Source organism: Telmatherina bonti (genome assembly GCF_933228915.1).
Source record: "Telmatherina bonti genome assembly, chromosome: 13".
In the NCBI taxonomy this organism is placed as follows: Eukaryota; Metazoa; Chordata; class Actinopteri; order Atheriniformes; family Telmatherinidae; genus Telmatherina; species Telmatherina bonti.
The window spans coordinates 24,585,269-24,608,116 of record NC_136611.1 but is presented as its reverse complement, the minus strand read 5'-3'; the positions used below and the strand labels follow the sequence as shown (position 1 = coordinate 24,608,116).

At 38.5% G+C, this 22,848-nt stretch overlaps 1 protein-coding gene and 1 long non-coding RNA gene across 2 annotated transcripts; one reads left to right on the top strand and one right to left on the bottom strand.

The window, feature by feature from the left end:
* Window positions 1-15,860: 15,860 nt before the first annotated feature.
* On the bottom strand, window positions 15,861-19,851 carry LOC306764427. Its single transcript, XR_013771549.1, has 3 exons — window positions 19,671-19,851; window positions 18,763-19,197; window positions 15,861-18,195 (listed from the first exon to the last, which is right to left on the bottom strand). It is a non-coding gene; the product is annotated as an uncharacterized lncRNA (long non-coding RNA).
* A 1,405-nt stretch (window positions 19,852-21,256) lies between these two features.
* LOC306763771 (dual specificity protein phosphatase 18) lies at window positions 21,257-22,005 on the top strand. The gene has a single exon (XM_079250668.1). It carries the CDS (start codon window positions 21,312-21,314, stop codon window positions 21,852-21,854), a length of 543 nt encoding a protein of 180 aa, XP_079106794.1. The 5' UTR covers window positions 21,257-21,311; the 3' UTR covers window positions 21,855-22,005.
* The last annotated feature ends 843 nt before the right edge of the window (window positions 22,006-22,848 follow it).

Below are 22,848 nucleotides of genomic sequence, written 5' to 3'. Positions count from 1 at the left end.
CATCAATCCACATCCAAGTAATGAGAGACCACCTCACATCAACAACACCAAGGAGAAACAAAGCTAGTGTTTCAGTTTCTTCAAGCTTTTTTTTCTTCAAAGCATCTATTGCTCATTAAGGCTGCTGGTTTAGCTAACAGCGACACATAACTGATATAGTTTGGAAGCATTTGCTTTTGCAGAAAGCCAAATTATTACCTTTGCCAAGGCAGAGGTTTTGGGAGGAGTTGGTTTGTCCATCTGTCTGTTAGTGCCTGTTAGCAACTAATTAAAAAAATCAGGATGAATTATGATTCATATTTCAGAATGTCAGAAATGGAATAAGGAACAAGGGATTGGATTTTGAGGGGAAGGGGACTCAGATTGCAGCCACAATAGAAAATCTCACGGTCAAAGATTCTAAATAAGATGTGACATCTTTTCTGATGGAAATAGACAGTGATATTAATAACAAAGCAAGTTTTGTTACAGGCACACAGAGCAAGACTAGTACACATGTAACACGGGGTGGCCCGGGGCGTGTTAAAATAAAATACATTTAAAAAAATAAAAACAGGTACAAGAGGGTCCTCCCGGCCACCTTGGTTCTTTTAAAAATCAGGGGGAGCAGAGTCAACCACACTAAGTCTCAATAAAAACCAGTTTAATAAAAACAAGACAAAATAATAAAAAGGTTAAAAAGTTAAAATAATAAAACCCCAGTCCTCTAAAATGTCCCTAAAATGTCCTTTAAAAACGTCCTTTAAAATGGTAGTATGAACAACAGATGGACTCTTAACGCGATCACTATGTATTTACCCACAATGCAAAGCTACGTCAACTGCAGGAAGTGACTTTTTTTAAGTACACTTCCTGTATTTGGGCCGCTTGAAACGGACTGAGACCTGCGTTTGTAGATGGATCGAGTCCGCTTCTTTGGTTGAATCAGAATTTGTTTGGTGCATTTACAGCTCCCCAAACGAAGCGGATTCTTTGAGCAAACGGACTCAGATTCGAGTCAAAAAGGCTGATGTCAATGTGCCCTAAAAGAAGTGGAAAAATATTGGTGAGGGAAGTGCTCATCAGGCCTGTTTACACTAAAACATTTACAGCAACTTAACAAGGTAGCCTTCAGGAGTACTAAACCTGATGGCACTACTTTGCAGAGTACTGATTTCTAATCGAAAGTAAAAATAAATAAATAAATGAATAGTATTTAGTCCATATTTAGGGGTCCTGGAGCACCCATAAATTGAATCCCAGAACCTCCTAAATTTCTATTTATTTATTTATTTATTTACTTTTACTTTAAGTGTTCATTAAAGGGGGGAAAAAAACTAGCAAAATGTGAAAATAATACAGTACTTAGTTAAATGTACTATTTAAGAACAAAAATAAAGCACCCTCCACTACTCAGCAATGGTTTCATCCCGCCTATTTCTCACAACCTGGGGGGCTCTAACCCTCTTTTCATAGAGCGATGCACTTCTGCCTTCCTGAGAGGTTGACATACAGTAGTGGTGTGTATCTGGCTTAAACCAGGATATGTGGTATACTTCTTAACTGCTACCACTAAATACCAACACATTATAATTTCAAGTCGTCATGTTTGCTCCATTAATACGTAAGTTATGTTGTTAGGTAGGAGTTAGTTCTGAAATGTTGCATGTGGTCAGTATCCCTGTCCTCAGTTTGAACTGGAAAGACAGAAGCTGCTGTTGCGTCATGTGCATGTGTTAAAATTAAATCCAAGGTGCTACTGACTAGCTAACAGACTGGATGCCCATTTACATTATAACTCCTGTTGTGTGTGCAAGTGTATAGACTGACAGACAGAGAGCCTCATCTTGGACATAAAATAGTTTTTTTTCTTTTAAAGACCTTCAGATGTAAGATCAAATGGTCCGTCTGTCAAGATTAATGTTCTAAGTTGGGGGCATGTATCAATGTTTATATTTCTTATTAGATATAAAATATACATAAAATATACATTGCTTGGTTATTTGCATTTTAGTTGACAATGCAGAGTGAGAGAGGAGCAGATGAAAACATTATTTATTAGTATTCTTAATACTAATTATTATTAATTATTACTAATTAATAATCTTAATTCTTTTCATATTTGTGTCATTTCTGTTATATAGTTGAATCCAATCTATTTTTGTATGATTGTAAGTCCAAAGAGGGAGAGATGAAAAGGGGGAAGGAGAGGAGAGAGTGCAGGTCAGGAAGAAGCAGGCAGGAAACAAAATAGTAGCCGCAAAACAGCATCTGTTAAGCTGTTCAATTTTATAATATAAATATACATATACATGATGGAAGTTATGTGTTCTCCCTATATTAGATGCTGAACACGTAACTTATATAAGAAATTAGTCATGATGTGTTTAATTTATGATTCTCATCCATTCATTTTTTTCTGTGGCACAGCATTTAAATAACCTTTATCATATTTTAAGGTTAGTCACAAACTTTCCCAAATTAGTGTTTGCTTTTCATTTACAAATGGGGGAATGAAATTAAATTAAAATGTACAAAATTAAATTAAATTAAAATCTACAAAACACTGAAAATGATCTTGCCTGGCTGGACAGCTCTAGGTGCTCAGCACCCCTAAACCTCCCTGATCCGCCCCTGCGAAGGAAAGAGAGAGAGGATAATGGTTCTTTTGTTTTAACTGGGTACATTTTTATTATTCATTTATGTATATGAATATACAATGGGACTACATTCCTAATTTTGAAAAATAAGGCAATATGTTTCAGCATAAGTCCTGTGATATGTTATCTCCGTACTTCTTTGCAAATTGTGTTTCCATCCCTCCATCAACAACTCCTTGCTTTTTGCTCTTTTTTTTCACCATTTCGGTCTACATATCCCAATGCAAATAAAAGTACTGATTAGAACACAAGTCCAGAAATGAACCGTGCTTTAAGATTGTGTACAAATGAAAATACAAAACTACATCATGTTTTCTTTAAGAAGAAAAAAGAAACAATGACTTTGCGACAGCATTGTGTGATCCGTCCTCCCGCTAATGAGGCTACAGAAGGGCTCAAGGGTCAAGTTTTCTGTTATGCACTCACACACACACACATAAAACACAAGACATTCTCAGTTTAAACCAGCTTTTGAAGCATTCAGTAAAAGGAAAGAGAATAAAAGAGGAATAAAAGAAAAAAGAAATTGAAGCTCCTTCTAAATTAGAAAGAACAGATCATTCTCTGCATTACATGGAAGTTTGTTCATCATCGATGACACTAGAAGTAGAGGGACTTGTTTTATGTCATGTTATTGAGGGAAGTGAAATCTTTATGACCCCAGGAGTTTCCATCTGCTGTTTAAGCATGACTAACAGAAAAACTTTGTTATATATTGTTATACATAATCACATAGCTGGTTCAAATTCGAGACTCAAAGTAAAAATTCAGAAAGAGCACATTTGATTTATCATAATAATCTGTTTGTTATTTTGTATTAAAACCCTAAAACTCATGTAGATCTTTGCCTCTGATAGCTGTTTGTTTGTTAAGTTTTCATGCTGTGCAGCATCAATCAACAGACAATATGAAGGTGTGCAGCATTTAGAAGGTTAGACTTTCTGTGAAAAATATGCAGGTAATTACTATAAATTACTCTGAATTTAAAATAAACAATCAAAGCCTGCTCCGTCTACGATAGGAATCCTGCACCAGTACATCTAAAAGCATCCATGCATTTAAAGGATTGTGTAGAGGCATACACAATCACAAGAAAATAATACCTACATGCCTGCACAGACACACACACTCTCACACACACACTCACACACACAATAAGATTCTCCATCTCTGCAGGTGCTGTCATGGGCCCACTCTTCAGCCTCCCATCTTTTCCCCCAGTTCTCCTCTCTTTCCTTTGTTCCCAGACTGCACACCGTCATGTCCAGGTCTTGCCTCTGGGGAGTTCAGCCTGGCAGGAGGCTTGTTTTCAGAGCTTCGCTTTATTTTTTTTTTCTTTACCTCCTCTCTTCCTCTTCTCCTCTCTCTTTCCTGGGTTTTTTTGTTTGTACTGGTGCTGGCTAATTACCGGCGCCTTCTCCCCCTGCCAACAGCGTGCTGCTGTCGAGCTCCTTCTTGCCTCCCACCCTCCCCACCACCATCACCTCCACCCCCCACTCGTCTGTTTCTCCCATCCTCCTCACAAGGAGTGAGCGGAGGAAAGAGGTGTGTGTGTGTGTGTGTGTGTGTGTGTGTTGGGGGGGGGATCTGGGTACAGATGTGTATTAATGAAGCAGTGAAGGGCAGGGGGTGACTCAAAGAGGGGGAGAGGAGGGAGAGAGGGAAGGAAAGAGGAGCAAAAGGCTATTTGCATGCAGAGACAACGAATTTCACCTCTGCTACAATCCTCCGTCTCTGTCTGTTTCCCTCCTTCCAAATCCTCCCCCCACCATCCTGCATTCTCTCACTTTTTCAGCTCTCCTTCTTTCTCCTCTACCTTCTTGCCTCTCTCCTTTGCTCTCCGGCTTGCTGCCACTGCTGATTTGAATAATTCAGCACAAGCCGGTATTCTCCAGGGCCCCATTGTCTGTGCGTGGCAGGAGAATGAGAAGGAGAGAGATAAAGAAAGAAAGGGAGAAAAGGAGGATTGCAGGGCAGTGAGTGCATGCGTATGTGTAAATGGCAGGGATGGGGAGGTGAGGGGACGGGGGTCCATCCTGCCTTCTTTCACCTAGCTGTAGTGTAAATCAGTGCTAATGAGGCAAAGGAGGAATACCTCGGCCTTGTAACAGACTACAGAAGCTTTTGCCGTACAAGCACACCAATGCACACAGGTAAACTTGCATTTAGCAGTCTGCATGCATACAACACCTCTATAACCTTCATTGCTCTGCTGTGTTTTGGTTATTGACTTGTTGCTAACCCTCACTCCCTTGTGTGCACTGCTCGGTGTATGTTCAATGTCATCCTGTAAGAAGAAGAACACTTGCAGAGGGACGAATGGTGTCCACTAACCCAAGTTGAGCAGTTGGAGAACCTGTTCCATTGCACCATCATTGTGTTGTCCGAACAGATTTGCATGCATTATAATGAACTTTGGAGGTGTTCACTTCTCAAGTTGTCATTACCTTTAAATATTATGTTTTCTTCTAGTTCAAAATCATAGATTTTGTGTGAATAAGTGTAATTTTTTTTTTTTTACCAAAATCAGGAGATATGTATGGGAGAACAATGGCTCAGTGATTTATTTTAACAATCTGAAAAATCTATGCTGGACTAAACGTCTCTCTGGGGATTTTGTGATGTAATAAACTTGCTAACATCAATCCAAGTATTAAAAAATTTAGCATCTGCCATGGTCATTTTCAAAGTAATTTTTGCCCCTTCTTTCACATGCAGAACTGCTACAACACATTTTAGATACATTGCTACGCCAGCTAAATACATACTGATTATAATCATACATTATCATGTAGAAGTACATGTAGGCACTTAGTAGGTGCATTCCATGTCCATAGGTCTGTGGTAAATGTTTGAAATGATCAACTTCCTTCCTGGTCTAGCAACATTGTCTGTGATGTTGCACTAGAATAACATCCCTCCTCTACAACCAGCTGCAATATGTGTGTGTTACAGCCCATGATTGAAAACTCCATATCAGCCATTACTTTTTTTTTTTTTTCTTGCATTAAAAACAAAATAACTTGGATATAACTTGGATGCACTGCTTCTTTCTGTAAATTTAGCATCACTTTGATTGCCTTCTTTAGATGCTCTGCTATGTTCAGTATTATGCACTTTTGATTAAATAAGGTACTGGTCAGTGACACCAGGCAAACATTAGAACTCAGAGTGAGCCAATAACTGTCATATTAGATTAAATTATTCTAACTTTTTTTTTTTTTTTTTCCTAACAACTCACGTCAGGGCCTGAATGAGAAAAAAAATCCAGCTCTGAGTCATACCAGGCCACCCTAACTCAAATACTGCACACATATGCTCACATGCAAGTGGACACACACACACACACACACACACACACACACACACACACACACACACACACACAGGCTAAGTAATCACCAAAGCTCAATATTCTATACAGATGGACAGACACAAAACTACATGCCATCAGTCCAGTTAATTTTTCTGTCCTCTTCTCATCGAAACTCCTGTTTTCATATTATAACATCATATTAATTTAAACAACATGATTAGGTCATTTTGTCACCTAAATTCAAATGCTTGTTTACCATAAATATAACGTGTTAAAATCAATATTTGCTGCAACAATAAAAACCAGAATCAGTGAACAGCAACGTTACTTGATTCAAATACCATTACATCAATTAAAAGTCAAATCAACAGATAAGAAAGTGCAACTTTAAGAGGGCTTCCCAAACTTTTTGAGGGAGCAATCCACCTGTCGAGGTGTGTTTGGTCCACAAAGTATTTCATGTTGTAAAATGAGCTATATTATTACTATGTAAGAAGAAACACATCCACAAACACACACTCCATATGGAGTTTCGTACAAAAATATCAGACAACGTATAACCTACAAGTATTAAAAGCTGTAATCACGTAAATTACAGCAAGAGAAACACACTGAAAAACTGAGTCTAAAAATGGATTAGGTCTGACAAACCCTACAATGCAGTGTGTATCTGTAGGCACCTGGGCTGAGCTGCTCTGCCTCTCTGCTGAGCCTGGTCACAGCTGCAGCCAATTGGTGATCAGGACCAGTGACACTATAAAAGACAGTCCTGCTCACCTGGAAGTGCGGACCTGAGAGCAAGCGGGGTGGAAGTGACAAAGAGTGGTAACGTATAAAGTTTTATTGGTAATTGTAATACTGACATTTACTTTGGGTCCTTGATAAGACCATTAAACAAGAGCCACTCACCCTGGCTGCTCTTGGGGAGGTCTGTTTTATTGCACATTTGTTTTTAGTGATTTTTGCATTTTTAACTGTTTTTATCTGTTCCCTTTTAGTGGTCTCCTGTCGTACAGAGTTGCTCCACCTGCCTGGTGGTCGGGTATAGTTTTAGATTGGATTGTATTTTACTGGTTTTATTGCATGTGGTTTTAGTGTTTCACTTTCTTATTAGCGTTGTTTTGTGTTTTTACCAGTCTGGGATTAAAGCCCAGAACCACTGCAGGTGGCAGCTACGGACTACGTCTTGTAATACGCAGGAGACAATAAACCTTTTTAACCTGTCTTGCTTGGCCTGCTGAGGTGCTCTGACCAGGGGTGTCCTTATAGGGGAAGCTTAAGGGGGACACAGCCCCTCTACCCCTTTTTGTGCATGCTACATATTAGGCATTTTGCATAATTTTACGGTTAAACTTTGCCAAAAAGTTGTTGACAATTGTTGTAGACAATTTGATACTTGTTTTCTGCACTCTGGTGGACAGACTAATAGTACAATAATGCACTAAATAATTTTTGCATATCACACAGTAATAAATGGTACACATAAAAACATTATTTCTGCATATTTGTACACTTATTTTGTTAAATACAAAAACCTTCAGATTAAAAAAGAAATAATTTTGCTCCACTTTTTTCCTTGGTTTGTTTTAAAGAGTTAACTTGATCATGAAATGCAGCAGTTTTGGAAATAAAGACATGTGGACAGGGTATGTGTACAGGCCAATAAAGCCAATGAGCCAAAGTATTAAAAAAGCCACCTATCAGTTCAACAAATAAGGTACACACAGAGACCCCTACTGATTAAAAGCCACTTTGATCTGGACCACGATGTCAGTGAATCTGAGCATCCCAGTTTTATAACATGAACTGCAGGAGGAACTCTATGCATCATCTGCTCCAAAGTGTGGACGTATATTTGGTCATTTCTGTCCATAAATAGACTTTTTCACTTCTGTTACCAATAGATAATCAGCTGCTTATTGAATTCTAGAAGAGTAAATGCAAAGCATTACAACAGATGCTCTTTAGTTACCATATATGTTTTTGTTTCTTGGGTTTTTTTTTTCAAACAACTTTTTTTTTTTTTTTAATCAGCTTTTCTTTTAAATTTCATCTTTTTTTTTTTTTCTGGAACAACCCTCTGTCAACCAGCTCTCCCTCGTTTCTATCCACCCAGTGACTCTCATAAAGGAAGGGGCCAGAAATTGTATCATCAATAAGAACAACTCCAAACAGGCACAACACAGTGGCTGGACTAAGATTAAGTGAACGTGACAAAGCTCCACAGACTTAAAGCTACACTTCAGCATCCTACTGGTGATTTGTTCCCATAAGAAAATATGTCAGTAATTGCTGCACCTTCATGAATATGGACCAATGTGAAGGCTTTGTTCTGTCTGCACAGTGACTTCAGTCAAGTACCTCTCTTAGGAGATGACACACTAGCCCGTCAGATAGATGTAGGGTTTTTAGAAAGACATATAATGTTTCGACATCAAAGGAATGACGCAAATGTTGTGAAAGGGCTTTCTTTTGTGAGGCTTGTGAACTTACTGTCAGGCATGGATAAAATGTGCATTTCAAAATGTTTGGGAGTGTAGATATAAAAAAGTATTGCACATTGTTTCTATCACAGCCATAGCTCTTTATTTGGCTTCTGTGCATGAAAACCTACTAAAAAATGAAGAGAAAAAAAAATTGAGGCAGGCACAATCACAAGTTTTTGGGTTTTTCTGTTTCTGTTTTTTTTTTTTTTTTTTGTTTTGTTTTTTCCCTGGGCACATTTTACAGCTGCAGTAATGTAATCTGGGGAGCATTTATTGGGTTATTTATCTGAAACAAGCCAACAACTTGTTAGATAGGCTCAATTAAGCAGCAAATCACAATAACAATGTAATGTGGGTGCATTCTCTTCTGTTCCTCTAATCTCAATAACTAGTGATTTTCTGTTCTCTGCCTGCAGCTGGTTAAGAAGTCTTAACCATGGGGTATTTAGTTAGTCTTCAGGAAAAATGAGAGTTTTACCTCAAATGATCGCATTTGAATGAATCAACCCACAAGCACACATGGTCATATAATTATCTTCAGGAATGTGTTTAATCAAACTTTGTCCCTGGAATTTTACTCAACGAGCAGAAGATGACAAACTTTTCAGAGTTGTTTGCACTTTTACTTTAAGACCCTTCCAGTGTCCTTGTGGTCCGCCACCAACTGCCAAAAGCCTCAACTTGACAAGGGTGGAATTCCTGAAGACGTGCTGCAAATTGGAGAGACGATTGAGTGAAATAAAAAGTTGTTTTAAATGTAAATGATATTACAGCTTGTATGGTCATCATGGTTAAGCTGGTATCTCACATCGGCTCCGTAGACAGAATTATAAATTTAATCTCCAAAATAGCTATCCGAGAAAGAAAGTAAGGTATTCAACATCTGTTATGCAGCTGGGAGTATTTGTAAGGAATGCCAGGAGAAAAAGGAATTAAACACAAGGAGGAGGGAAAGGGGGGGGGTGCTCCGAGAAGTCTGTAAGAAAAGACAAACATGGGATCCAACATGGCTGGACTGCATTAAAATGGCTGGAGTGAAAGAACACCTTTTTGTATACACAGTCATATTAGCCTGTTTGAACTTTGATGTCAAACAGGACTGATTTCTCCATTACAATTAACTTTGGTCTAGTTCTCCACCAGACCTGCACAGCGACCTTTACTAGCTAAACCACTTTTTATTATAACGGTGAGGTCATTTTCACGTTGAATAAAGTTTAGGGAATAAGTGTTTAATTTAAGGCATGTCACAGTTCATGTAACAGAAACCTGTAGTTGATGAATGCAAAATCCTCTGCCTGATAACAGCTTCTGAACAGCTGTAGAGTGGCAGTGAAAATAGGGCCCCACGCGGCAACACCCTGCAGTGGAGTGAAAAACCTAACCCCAAGCCTGGCTGGGCTGCTTCCCTCCTACAGACCCTGACAGTAATCAGGAGGAGAAGTGAGTGCTGAGGAAGTGTCAACAGAAACAAACCCAGTGCTTCGTTTGGGCCAGATTGAACTGATAGCTCATTGCCAGTGACATAATTTAGATGAATGGTGGGTGCAATCCATCAGAAGAGTATGGCTGGTAAGGGTGAGGTGGTGAGTGTGAGCACGGGGAGGAGGAGGGGTGCAACCATCTCTGTGCTCGTCTGCCAGTATGGGTATCCCATTACCCTACACCTGTTAACAACGCCAATCCTCTTGTATAAACAGTAAAGTGATCCTTTTATCGAAGGCAGAAGGACAGAAAGAAACAGTCAGAGAGAAGGAGACGGGAGGAAAATGTAGCAAATGAGAATAGGAAAAGGAAAGAGCAGATGAAGCAGGGGGAATAAAGAAATGTTTGCTTGTTTGGTTTTAAAGAGACTAGCACCTCTGGACATGATAGATGAACCCAGGGACTAGAGAGACAAGTCATGGACAGATGGCTTACACGCACACACTTCAATCACAACAGTGTACCCTTTAGGTTAAAGCAACAGGGACATCTAGTGGAGTAAAGGATATCTCCTCCAACTTCCTATTCCTCCTATGGGAAATACAGGCATCATTGTCCAGAAATTCAAAGCAAATTTAAGAGTTTTAAAATCTGCAATGAAAAGAAAAAAAAATCTCCAAAGTTGAGAAAAATTATATTAATTCATCTAAAAAAAAAAAAAAGAAAAAGAAAAGTGTGCATGACACTTTCTGGGCGAAAAGTTATCTGAGGATTTGAATGTTTGAAGCAAATCTCCAGCTAATTTTAAAACAAAGATGAACTTTATAATATCAAACAAAGAGGATGTGTTTAAAAACCAGCAAGTAGTAGTTATATTAAACTTAAAATGTGTTGTTGTTTTTGTTTATCATCCCTCAAACAGAGGATTTATTTGTAAATCTGAACAATACAACTAAAAAAAAAAGCTATTCCAATAAACTGTAGAATAAGTGTTACATAAGGTAGGAAAATAATATGCTATCTACAATTTGACTAAATTACTCTCTATAGCTTGAGAGAGTATCACTAATAAGTAACGCCCAAAGAGGTAAGCTGGCAGGGTTTAAGGTAAACCTTAGTTGTTTGTCTGTAAGCTTGGTATGGATAAGCTCTCTGTCTAAATCCTTCAGTCAGAAGGAAACTTTAGAACGAATTGTGGCTTTTGGAAGAGTTCAGTGCTGGATCACAGACAACATAATAACAGTCAAAGCATGGTGTGAGAGCAGACAGTCAGTGATTTGACACAAGAAGACTGTATGGAGAGTGCTGTTGAGACACAAAGCAAAATGTTTGGTCTCTCCAGCCGAAGCCAGGAGCATTTTGGTTTACCAATGATTGGAAATCGATAATAAACTACGGGGTTCCAATTTAGACTAATAACTCGAGTTAAGATTGAGGCAAAATCTCTTTACTCAAGACTTGTTGCATGCACACACACACACACACACACACACATATACATGTATTATATATAAAATTTTATCTTTTTTTATTAGGTTATCAAACAAAAGTAACAAAACACTAAATAAACACAATAGCCTCACTGGACAGTAAGAGAAAACAGAAAACTGGCCACTTTTCAAGCAAAATATCATTTCATTAGTGAAGTCATTATAAATTTTAACTGTGAAAATATAATCAATGTGTTATAGGCTATTAGAGCTGAAAAGAAACCAGTGGGAGCTGTAAAAGGGTTTAGCTCTGGGAACTTGAAACCTTTGCAGAAACTCATTCAGGGATATTTTTTATTTATTTATTTATTTATTTTTGTTAATGACATTGCAACTAATTCTCTCCACTTTCATTACATTTGTCCATACTATCACTTATCTGTGATTTTCATGTAAAAGGCAATGTGTGGGAGCAAAAATGGAGCAAAGCAACAAACTGCATTTATCCTTAGGAGAGGTATTTTATGTCCTCCATTCCTCCCCTCCTTCTCCCTCTCTTTTTTCTCTCATATTGTGTCTCTAATGAGTCACGTCCATCTAGCAATTATTATGAAATTAAAGCTATTTTCCATGGCCGATGTTTGCCCCAGTAATAACCGCAATGAGATAGGCTTCATTCATTTAGCGTTTTAGTTCAGCTCAATTCCTGTTACATTAGCAAGAGAAGCAAAATCAGAGTGTCACTCAGATATTCTGCTTAATGGTTTGGCGATGGCCTGGCCTTTTTTTTTTTTTTCCTCCTTTCCTTCTGCGATCCTCCTAACCCTATCTCTCTGCCAATTATGCTGTTTAATCTATATGTAGATAATGGTGTCCAGGACCTCCCTGTTGAAATGTCAGGTGTGAAGAGGTTATTAGCTAACTTTTAATTACTGTCCATCACTCACCAGCAAGCGGGACAGATTGGCCCTCTCCGAACGCCCGCTGAATGTTGGCTGATGCAGGCAGAGAAAAGGAAGACATTTAGGAACTACCAGGTCTCTGACTTAATATCACCATTTTCACACTATTAACAGGACTAAGTGTTTGGAATAAAGACACAGAGAGGAGGGGGAAATGGTATGACCAAATGGATCATGTGTCAAATAGTTTAATGGTGGCAGACCATGTCTTGAATAGGTCAACAGAAGATGGCTTAAACATTCAGGGGCAGAAAAAGGGGGAACGTGAAGCAAAAATCAGTGGAAAAGGAGAATAAACTGGTTGTACCAATACATGCAGTCCATGAATCTGCAACAAGCATCAAAGACTTTTTGCCATATAAAAGTACAGCAACGAGTTGCACTTTCAGATTTTCTAAAACCCTTTTGTGTTACTGCAGACAACCAGACACCGTCAGTCACTGGATGTCCCTAGGAACTTGCAACTTGGTTAAAATCACGCTGATTGTAGAGATTGGCTACATTTTCTTCTTCTTCAAATGTTTTAAAAGTCTGCAAACAATTTCCGTGAACTCCCCCTGCCCTTGTGTTAAAGCCACTATTGTACATTTAAAGACCCACAACCCCTGACCCAAATTTTACCACTCTCATCTTCCATTTCTGCTCTCCAATACTTTTATTGGGGCCCAGAATAATAGTGCCAGCCACAACCACTGAGCTTAGTCTGAATATGACATGGCTGGCTTTACTATATATAGAGAGATATACAACTAAACTGGATAGTCCTACCTCGCAAATCAAGACGTTTCTTCCCACATTTCGCTACAATCGTACAAACTGCATCTAACAAACATGAGCCAACTGAGACAGACCTTTGCATTAATCTTTTGGATTAGGTACCCACCAAAACTTTCTACGTATTTACACATATAATCTAAATATAGATATATGGGTTAATTCTGATCCTCTTAAGACATGACTATTTGGCATCCAATTCTAATTTCTTTTGGCCGTTTGGGATAAGTCAGAACTGATAAGCATTAAACCTCAGCACTGCCTTTGAACAGGAAGTAGTTTTTCAGAAAACAAAAATACTTCCTCGCATGACGACCATGGGTGAATTTCATGAGACCCTGCATTCACACGTGAGGATGTTAGATCTCAGGAGATTAAAATGACTTTTGACAACAGCAAGCAGACATGCGCTGTGTGTATTAAATTTAGAAAATTTCAACAATATAATTCTTTGATTCATATGTATTTATTTGAACTACAAAAGCAGACACACACACGCACACACATAAGCAGACACACAAAAACACGCAGGCAGGAAAACCAATTTCTACTCAGCCCTGAACTGTCTTTGAGCAGATTTACTATTTTAAACTGTGTAGGGCAGAGGACTGCTGATTACAACACCACAGAGAGAAATACTTCCTGAGCTTACTTCGTCTTTTTCTTCTTCTGTGCTGTTTTACAGCTCAACAAAAAAAATGAGATACTTGTTATTTTAGTCGACATTGTCCCTGGAAGCTCTGGCTACAGAGAGCTGCTTCCAGTTCACATACATAATCACATAGACATGAAAAGTGCTGCCACAGTATTTATTTTGTTCAAACAATAACTAAAACTAGGATAATTATTGGGGAAATATAAAAGAAAAAATTGTAGGAATATTAGTTTTTTTTGCGTTGACTGTTTTTCCTCTCCATCTGCTAAACACTGTTGTCTGTGGTGTCTCTGTAAGCCTGAACACTGGTGTGTTTTCCAAACAAACAGCTCTCCAGAGGACATCATTAAGTCGATTAATGTTTTTCGTCCCACCATACCTGCCTTTGAACCGGACTTTGTGTGATATTTAAGACTTTAAGTGGAGCCTCGCCATTCTGTTAGAGGTTTTCTGTGTGTTAAGACTGTGGTCTCTGAGCCCTTTGGTGAATTACAGATGACCCGTGAAGACCTGGGCCTGTTACTCCTACCCCCAGTCATCTGGATCACATCGGGCTTTAGAGGGGTGCGGAGCATATCTCTGTTTGTCTGACACAAATAAAGGAGGTAGAAGAGGCCGCTGGAATGAAGGTGCATCAGGCAGTATGATTCTCTCCTTCTGTCTTATCCATAATAATTTACCTAATTTAGTTATTTTAAAATATAACCAATTTTTTGTTTTTATTGTAAACAATCCAGTAATAATTTAGTTACTTCGGTCCCACACTAGAGGATTTAGTGTCTGCAAACTTGGTAGCAGACCCTCAAAATATAAAGAAAGTTCTCCTTGTATATCAGCCCTTAATCCTATAACTGGGATTGTTAACTAATGTTTCAGTGACAAACACCTGATCTAAAACTGTTTTTAATTAAACCAAACCTGCAGACTTTTAATAGCAGTGAATACATAAATCTAACTAATTAGAAGACAGTGCAAAACAGATTAGTTACACAGTTACACAGACTTTTGTTAACTTCTTGATGTTATCAGGAAAAAAAAACACATCCCATTAGCCAGTACAAGGTTGGTCTAGTAAAACTGCATAAACAGTGAACTCCACATCCTCCAAGCTGATGATCTGCTGCCCCCTGCTGTAACTTAGTGACAACCTCCTAAGCTTCCAAACAATACAACAATGTGCAGCTTTGCTCATGTACTGATTCAGCTGTGACAAACGGGGATCCTCATGTATCAGCAATTAGTAGTATTTAAATGTGTTAACAAACAAAAATCAAGCAAATCATAGAAATTGCATGTATCTGTGGATTCTTGGCATTTTAGGAAAGAAAATCCCAAAAACACATTTCAAGAAAATTACACTGAAATATCTTTTGATTTCAAACAGTTCAGAGGGAAGGTTTAACTATTACATAAAGACTAATGAAGCTGCCTCAAAAACCCTGTTACTAAGTGGAGGCAATGACTCAGGGGGGTGGGTGTGTCTGGTTATATCACCGTTCATAAATATAGACTTTACCTGGATCATGTTCCACATTTGTACTAAAGTTTGAATTTTAAAGAGTCCTGGTATGAGGCATGATTTATGGTTAACGGGTTCCAAAGACATGCGTGCAAGGTATATAACACTATAACATGTTGGGACCAGTCCATCACATGTTGCTCCTGTTGTGGACTGGTGATCTGTCCAGGATGTACCCAGCCTCTCACCCAATGATTGCTGGGATAGGCTCCAGCATCCCTGCTACCCTTATTAGACTAAGCAGTAAATAAAATGAATGTATGGTTAATGGAGTGGTTCAGAACAAACTGATTCTAGCTAAAGTTAGAGATAAACAGTATGGAGGGATGGGAAAAGGAGGTCAATCCAACAAAAATGTGTGTATGTATTTGTGTTTTGAGGTTCTTATCTAATCAAAGTTGGTCAGAAAATGTGTTGCAGAACAGAATTCTGCTTCAACTTCTGATGTTGTCATGGGCAATTTCTTCCTTGCATCTGTTATATTTTTCATGTATGTAGAGTAATAGCTCAAAAAGAGAAAACAGTACTCCAAAATCATTATTTATTTATGTCCAAACAGTTTATAAAAACGGTGCAGGGTTTAGACAAGTGATAAATTAAACAAGTCAGTATAAATGTAGTAATATCCTTTTGCATTTATTGAATTTAGCATGTTTGATCTGACATATTGATGGCTGAATGCTGCACTCTGATGTTTTCCTTGATGTATACGACTAACTGTATGAATAAAGGTAAAATTTTTAAAAAGTAATGATTTGCGTAAATTACTCTGTGGGTAATGACCTGCATTGCTATGCACAATAATTGTTTACAAGAACAAAACCAGGCACTGCCTTGTTTGACTAGAAACTTCCTTTCCACAAACACACGCACACACACACACACACACACACACACACACACACACACACACACACATCTATCTCAAACACCCATCCAAGCATGTCATTAAGTTTTAAGAACATTCAAGAAGTGATGTAGAGCCTCGGTTTCTGAATGCTTCACAGATTCTTACATTAAGCAAAAAGTGTTGTTAGTTTTTGTGAGATCATTAGTTTATTAGTAGGTTAGTTTGTTAGTTGCAGAGTGCCTCTGAAAACTTGTTAAGTTAGTAACAGTTAACTAGGAGTGCTGTTTTAGGAAACAAAAACTTGCATTGTTCCTTGTTGGGGTGCCCAGCAATTAAAAGTCCAAGCTTGTGGCACTGGAAGATGTTTTGAGCAAAAGCCTCCATGTGACGTCCTTTAATTAACACCTCTAGCTCTACAATGCATGCTTTAGTCTTCTTGGAGATAATCAAACAACAGCAGGTGTTAGTAGGACCAACAGGTGGACCTTTACAGGCTCACCATGGTTAGTATAAACACGAGAAGGGGTTAGTATCAGAGCTGAGGTTTGCATGGCTGAAGTCCCTCTACATGTGGTGACAACAAGCCAGGCACTCATCCGCAGCAGTTGACCACAGCACATGCTCAGAGACTATAAACTGGTTTGAAAAAGATGTGAGTTAAAATTGTAACATTAAACTTAAAATTTAAATGAAAAATTATTTTATTGTTATTATTATTATTATTATTATTATTATTATTATTATTATCATTATTATTATTATTATTATTCAGTATGTGGTCAACTCAGTTTTGTCAGCAGCTGGGACTGTTCTTTGTGGTTAACAACTTTCCCTTCCCAGGTCCTGAAACCCTTCTTCATATGTTCATTCTAACACATCTTAAAATTGCTTTCCTTCTGATTAATTCATTCTAGAAAAAAAAAAAAGAAAAGGCATTTCTACAAGAAGGATTGCAGGATCATGTGAGAGGAGTGTGTGTCTCAGAGGGTTAGTCAAGGGTTAGAAATGCAAGCCACCAGCATTCTCAGCACAGGTTAGTAATCCTTCAACCATTAGCAGATATTAGTACTGTTAAATATTAGTCAGATACTGTTAGTACAAACCAGACCTGGGTAAAAGGCTATTTACACATAATTATTAGCATTTGTTGTAATGTTGCTTTAAGTGTTGAATAATGGAGGTGCTGATATCAGGATCGTTTCATTTATGCCAGTAGGCATCATTTAGAAAACTGCATATCTCTAATTTCCAGTGGCATCCTTGAAATCACAAGTGTAACTGCTGCTTGAATGAGGTTGTAACAAATGCTAAGAATCATTAGTAAATAATGTTTTATCCCTTATCTGGTACATTCAGTGACTGGAAGAACTGTAGCTCTAGCTGCAGGCCCATTACAAATACATTTTATCCAACTTAATGTGACACACATGCACACATACAAGTACAAACGCGTACACAAATGGAGCGCATGCATTGACATACATGCACTCACACAGATGCCCCCGCACACAACACACACACACACACGTAAGAATGTGTCATGAATACTAAAATAAAAATAGTTGGTATCTCACTAAACTTTAGTGGTTTCACAGCAAACAAAAATGTGTGAATTACACATCTAGAAGGCAGGAATCGCCGTCACTCGCACACTTTACAATGTTATATTTTTGTCTTTACAGGCTAGAATCTTAAAAGCTTCCCAGGTCTGGGTTTGGCATTCGTACTTGTTAAATTTTATAAAAATACATTCAAGATAGTGCTGGTAAAACATGACATCCTGTCTTATCCAAGGAAAAGTGGTCAGATTGTTTAAAAAAGTAACTTGCAACAGAGTCAAGAGGTCATGTGAACAAAACAACTCCTCAAATGCAGCGGCCCATTTTCAGCATTAAAATTTAAAGACTGAGACAACAAAGACATGCAAAAAGCTGTGCAGCGACAATGCATGGCTCAGAAAACACCCCCCTATTCAATCTGATCACAAGGAAAACGGCTACAAATCAATGGTTGCATTATTATCTCCTTTCTCTGAGACACGGAAGCAGCAGAAGTTGTGTCTTGGTGAGGAAACACTGGAAGATGATTTTCTTCTTTCTGAAGGTGCAGGGCAGCAGAAATGGCATCACGCGTCAGCCACTGTAACGGAAAGAGTGCAGTTACAGTGAATTATAGTTGTTTTTGTGTGTGTGTGTGTGTGTGTGTGTGTGTGTGTGTGTGTGTGTGTGTGTTTGTGTGTGTGTGTTTTTTTTAACCTTTTCAAAACTAAACAAACATTTTCCTGTTGGTCTCCTATACTAAAACATATGAGCCTATTCTGCTCTGAAAACATGTAAAATATTTGTTTTTGGGTGGTTAATCCTGCATAATGCTGAATCTGACAAGCAGATTATGCAGATTTCATTATGGTGTTCTGTTTGAGGTTGGTTTATCTTCCTCCTCAACTTTAATCCTGCAGAGGACAGTAGCTTAAAAATATGTTAGTGATTTAACAAACAACTAATCAGTTTGTCATTTATCTGCACCCTCTACCAGTTCAGAGGATATACATAGAAATACATGCTGCATGTGTGCAAGAGAGACACGGAGTCCATAAAAACTGGCGGTGCAGTTTATATTCATCAAGACTTATATAACAAGTCACAGGTCGGAGTGTAAAGTGAATATGAGGGACATAAAAGTCACAGTGGTGTAAATCTGATAGACCTTGTATCAGTCACTGAAAGCAGCACAGCAAAAGGCGATGGAGCAATCCCACCAGAGGTACAATGAGGTCCTGTCAAGCCCAAGTCTGCTTTTCCATCAGTGTAACTGGAGAGGAACACATAACACAAAGCAGCAGAAAAGTGGGACAAAACTCAACTGTGTTCCCAAGATGCCTCGAGGGATCGAGCATCTTGCCATTTATTCTTGTCTTTCAACTAAGACATGCTTAACTTATTCAAAATACTCCAGAGATAAAAATAAGATTCAGTGGCTTCAGGATATTATATTTTCTAATCAATCTTAAACAATAAATATATAAACAATTCAGTCTGTACACATAACCTGTCCTGCTGTTGGATCATCCCAGGGTCCTGGTTGGGGTCCTTTCACCTGCTCTGGAGATGAATCCAGCCCATGCAACACGCACAAGGTTACCTAAAAAACAAATCCACAAAAATGTACTTAAGGTACTGTTGATGGAAACTATATTTGTTTTACATTATTATTATTATTATTATTATTATTATTATTATTATTATTATTATTGTAAGCCATACTTTCTAAAATGGTATGGTGACAACACATTGTGTCGTGCTTAACCCTGCTTCTGCTAAGAAGGTCTTTGTTTACTGTTTATGCAGCAATGCCTACGCAAAATTCGGAAATAGCTTTTCTGTAAATAACTGCATCTAAACCCTGCACAGTTGTTGGATTGGAAAAAGAGCTGCAGGCCCTACCCTGCATGAAGGAAGTACAAGCAGCCTCAGTCCAACTGTAAGAGTTGTATTATTACAGTATTAAAAAAAAAAAAAAAAGAAAGATGGATTTAAATCATTAAGAGAATAATAGTCATTTTTCTTAATCTCTTCTTTTTTTCCATAGCCTAGCCCACTTGAGGTTCCACGCACCTGTATCGCAGCATTATGCGATGCGAAGACGTCGCAGCTTCTTTGTCTTCTCCTCTTTCTTCTTATATCTTTAGGGAGAGATGCTCGACATGTTTCTACCCGTCGACTGGGCGCAGTGATTGCGCCTTGAAGCGGTGGAAGGCTGGTCGATCCTTGGACCGAGTCGCAGTAATGCTTAGCGTCCTGGTCATGGCCGCCGAGCTGAGTCAAGCAGATGTGGGAGTGCCAACAACAGCTGCGCACTGACGGCGAGTCCGGCAAAAGAAAGAGCGAGATCAAGTGGAGAGCAAAGAAAAAATTGTGAAGGTATTAAGACAACGGTGGCTTCTTTGACTGCGGGGCTGCGCATAATGAGCGGTGTCGGTCTCCAGCTGTTGCCACAGGTTTATGGTCCTTTGTATGCGCCCCCTTCATCTACCATCTGTGTTTCCTGGGCAACCGAGGATCGTGTGCAGGCACCACCAGCACTGTGGTGCACTGCAACCACCTCCAATCAGCACGCACCACACATATGTGCTGTAACTTAATGCTATTTGTCTGCATTCATCACATTTATTTCCATTTATTATTTCATTCTGCTTTATCAGTTGCAATTAAAGACTCTCACTTCAAGATGATCATATTAAAAAATTACCACCCTATAACCATTTTATCTTTACACAGACATAAAATCTGGAAATAAATCTAAGTCTACAAATAAAACATAAGTCTACACCCACAATAAAGGTGCTGACAGGAACAGTGTCTTTTTCAGCATTAGACTTCTGAAACTGTGCAGCTGACTGAGAGATTGCTAATAATGTGAGCTGAGAACATACAGAATACTATAACAATAAACCAAAGCAAGTATGTTGAGGAATATCGATAACAGCTTGACATGAAAACCATAGAAAAGACTGTAAATTCTGTTCAAAGGGAGGCAATAAATAAATAAAGGAAGCAAGGAAGGAAGACATGGAAGAAAAGAGTGTGCAATATAAATTATGTGGAATGTACCTGTAAACAGCAGAGTAGCCCTTCACATTGACCTCATACCACACTAAAGAAGCTTGAAAAGGTACTTGCTTTCATTAAAAATGTGCAATTTTATGTTTTCATACTTTATATTTAAAAAATAGCGACTATATGGCTGTTTTATGCATTGCTGTGACATTGACCATGTACAAATTAGCAGTCCACTCTTATGATGTAAGCCCCTATCTTTAATTTGTATTACCTATAATCTTACTTGCTTTATGAGCAACTGATACATTGATCTGATACTGGAAACAATCTCCTCAACAATCAGGTCAAAAATTGTTTCATGCACGTCCCTCTGCTGACTTTGAGTTATTTATGTGAATGTGAATGCACTATAATAGACTAATAATAAACTATAACCCCACATGTGTTCTTTACCCAATGGTAAAGAACACACTTGTGGGTTTAGTTTTGACAGTGAAAATAAATTCTTGAGGAAAAGAAAATAAGAAGAGAAGGAAGATTTCTGATGCTATAAACACCAGCCAGCAGGGGGCGACAAGCATTTCGCCGACCTAAGTATGGTCTTCTTCGGCTGCCGTACATCAGACTGTTCGTGCGTTTAGTTAGCGCGTTTCAGCAACACAAGAAGCGAAACAATTGCGAGTTTTGTCGGCATATATGTATCAATCGTGCCCTGCAGGTTTGTCAGGCTTGTGCCGAATCACCGAGCATCTGTATCTGAGTAATGGCAGAGCAGCTGACGACGCCTGCCAGGTGACGGCGAATGGGATAACCTGCATCATCAACGTTACCGAGACAAGGAGCAGTTCTCCTCCTCCAGTGGAAGAGTACATCCACATCCCGGTCTCTGACTCCCCGTGGTCTCCTCTCAGAGACCACTTTGACGATGTTGCAGACAGAATACAGGTTACAGCTGAGCGCCGCGGCCGCACGTTGGTGCATTGTAACGCCGGTGTGAGCCGCTCCGCCGCGCTGTGCATGGCTTACCTGGTGAAGCACCGCGGGACGACCCTCCTGGAGGCCCACAGCTGGGTCAAGAAATGTCGACCCATAGTGAGGCCCAATAATGGGTTCTGGAAGCAGCTCGTCCAGTATGAGACAGAGCTTCGTGGATGCAACTCTGTCCGCATGGTGTCATCTTCCATGGGAGAGATACCTGACATTTATGGAGAGGAGACCAGGAACATGTTACCTCTGTGAAAACATGTTACTGGTTGATCAAATGAATCGTTGATCTGATATCTGATCACATTATATATGAACAACTTCATTGTCAAGGAGTAACAAGAGTATGTCTGAGGTTTAATAATAGTGGGCTGTATGATTATTTCATAAAGTTTATAATTGTACTTTCAAAACCTTCTCAAAGTGATGAGTACCCAACATATGTATTATTTTATATGCTTTTTCCATTAAAAGTCATTTGATTATTCTAGCTTGCATTTATTCTTTAAAATATATTTCTTTGGTTTCATCTTGTGACACAATAAAGTTGGCTTGGCCTAAAGTGAAGCACAGAAAAAGTTTCCCTTGAATTTAAAAATAGCTTTAGCATCAACTACCTGCCTCAATCTGTGCAGTGAAGTATGTGGGATAACTGACAGATGGCCTCCTGTAAATCTTTTTTTCACTTATGCTATATGGTTATTTGCAACATCATCATTCGCAGTAAATACAAACATTCATTTTAAAATCCAAAACATTTTTTGGAGGTTGGCATAAACATTTTTTTTTTTTTTTTTTTACTTACTAAACTAAAAAATCTCAATTACGGTATGTTTTTGAAGACAAGACTGAAAGCACTTAAAACAACATTCAATTCACTTGAGAGAAAGTAGAAAATTTTTATTTAAAGATATGCATTGAATCAATCAGCATTCAGCCTGTGCAATAAAACAGCAGGGCGTTTAAAGCCACTCCTAAAATATTAAAACAAAACAAAAAAACAGGCACAACAAAGCCACAAAATGAATCGCAGTAAGTCACCATATGGCACAGTTCTGTCGTCGCTAAACAGAAATGCACATTATTCAAGAAGAAAGACTTAATCTTCTGAATTAGTGGTAATTTCCACAAAAATATATATCCTAATAGTGCATTCCCAACAGTCAAAGCAAAGCAATGACCTCTAATAAATATATTCAACATTTAGACTAGAGTCCCAATGCATGCCGTGGTTGAAAATGAAATTATT

Bases quoted from the DNA above. Each gene is read 5' to 3' on its own strand.
- LOC306763771 (XM_079250668.1), top strand. From the start codon at position 21,312: ATGTATCAATCGTGCCCTGCAGGTTTGTCAGGCTTGTGCCGAATCACC.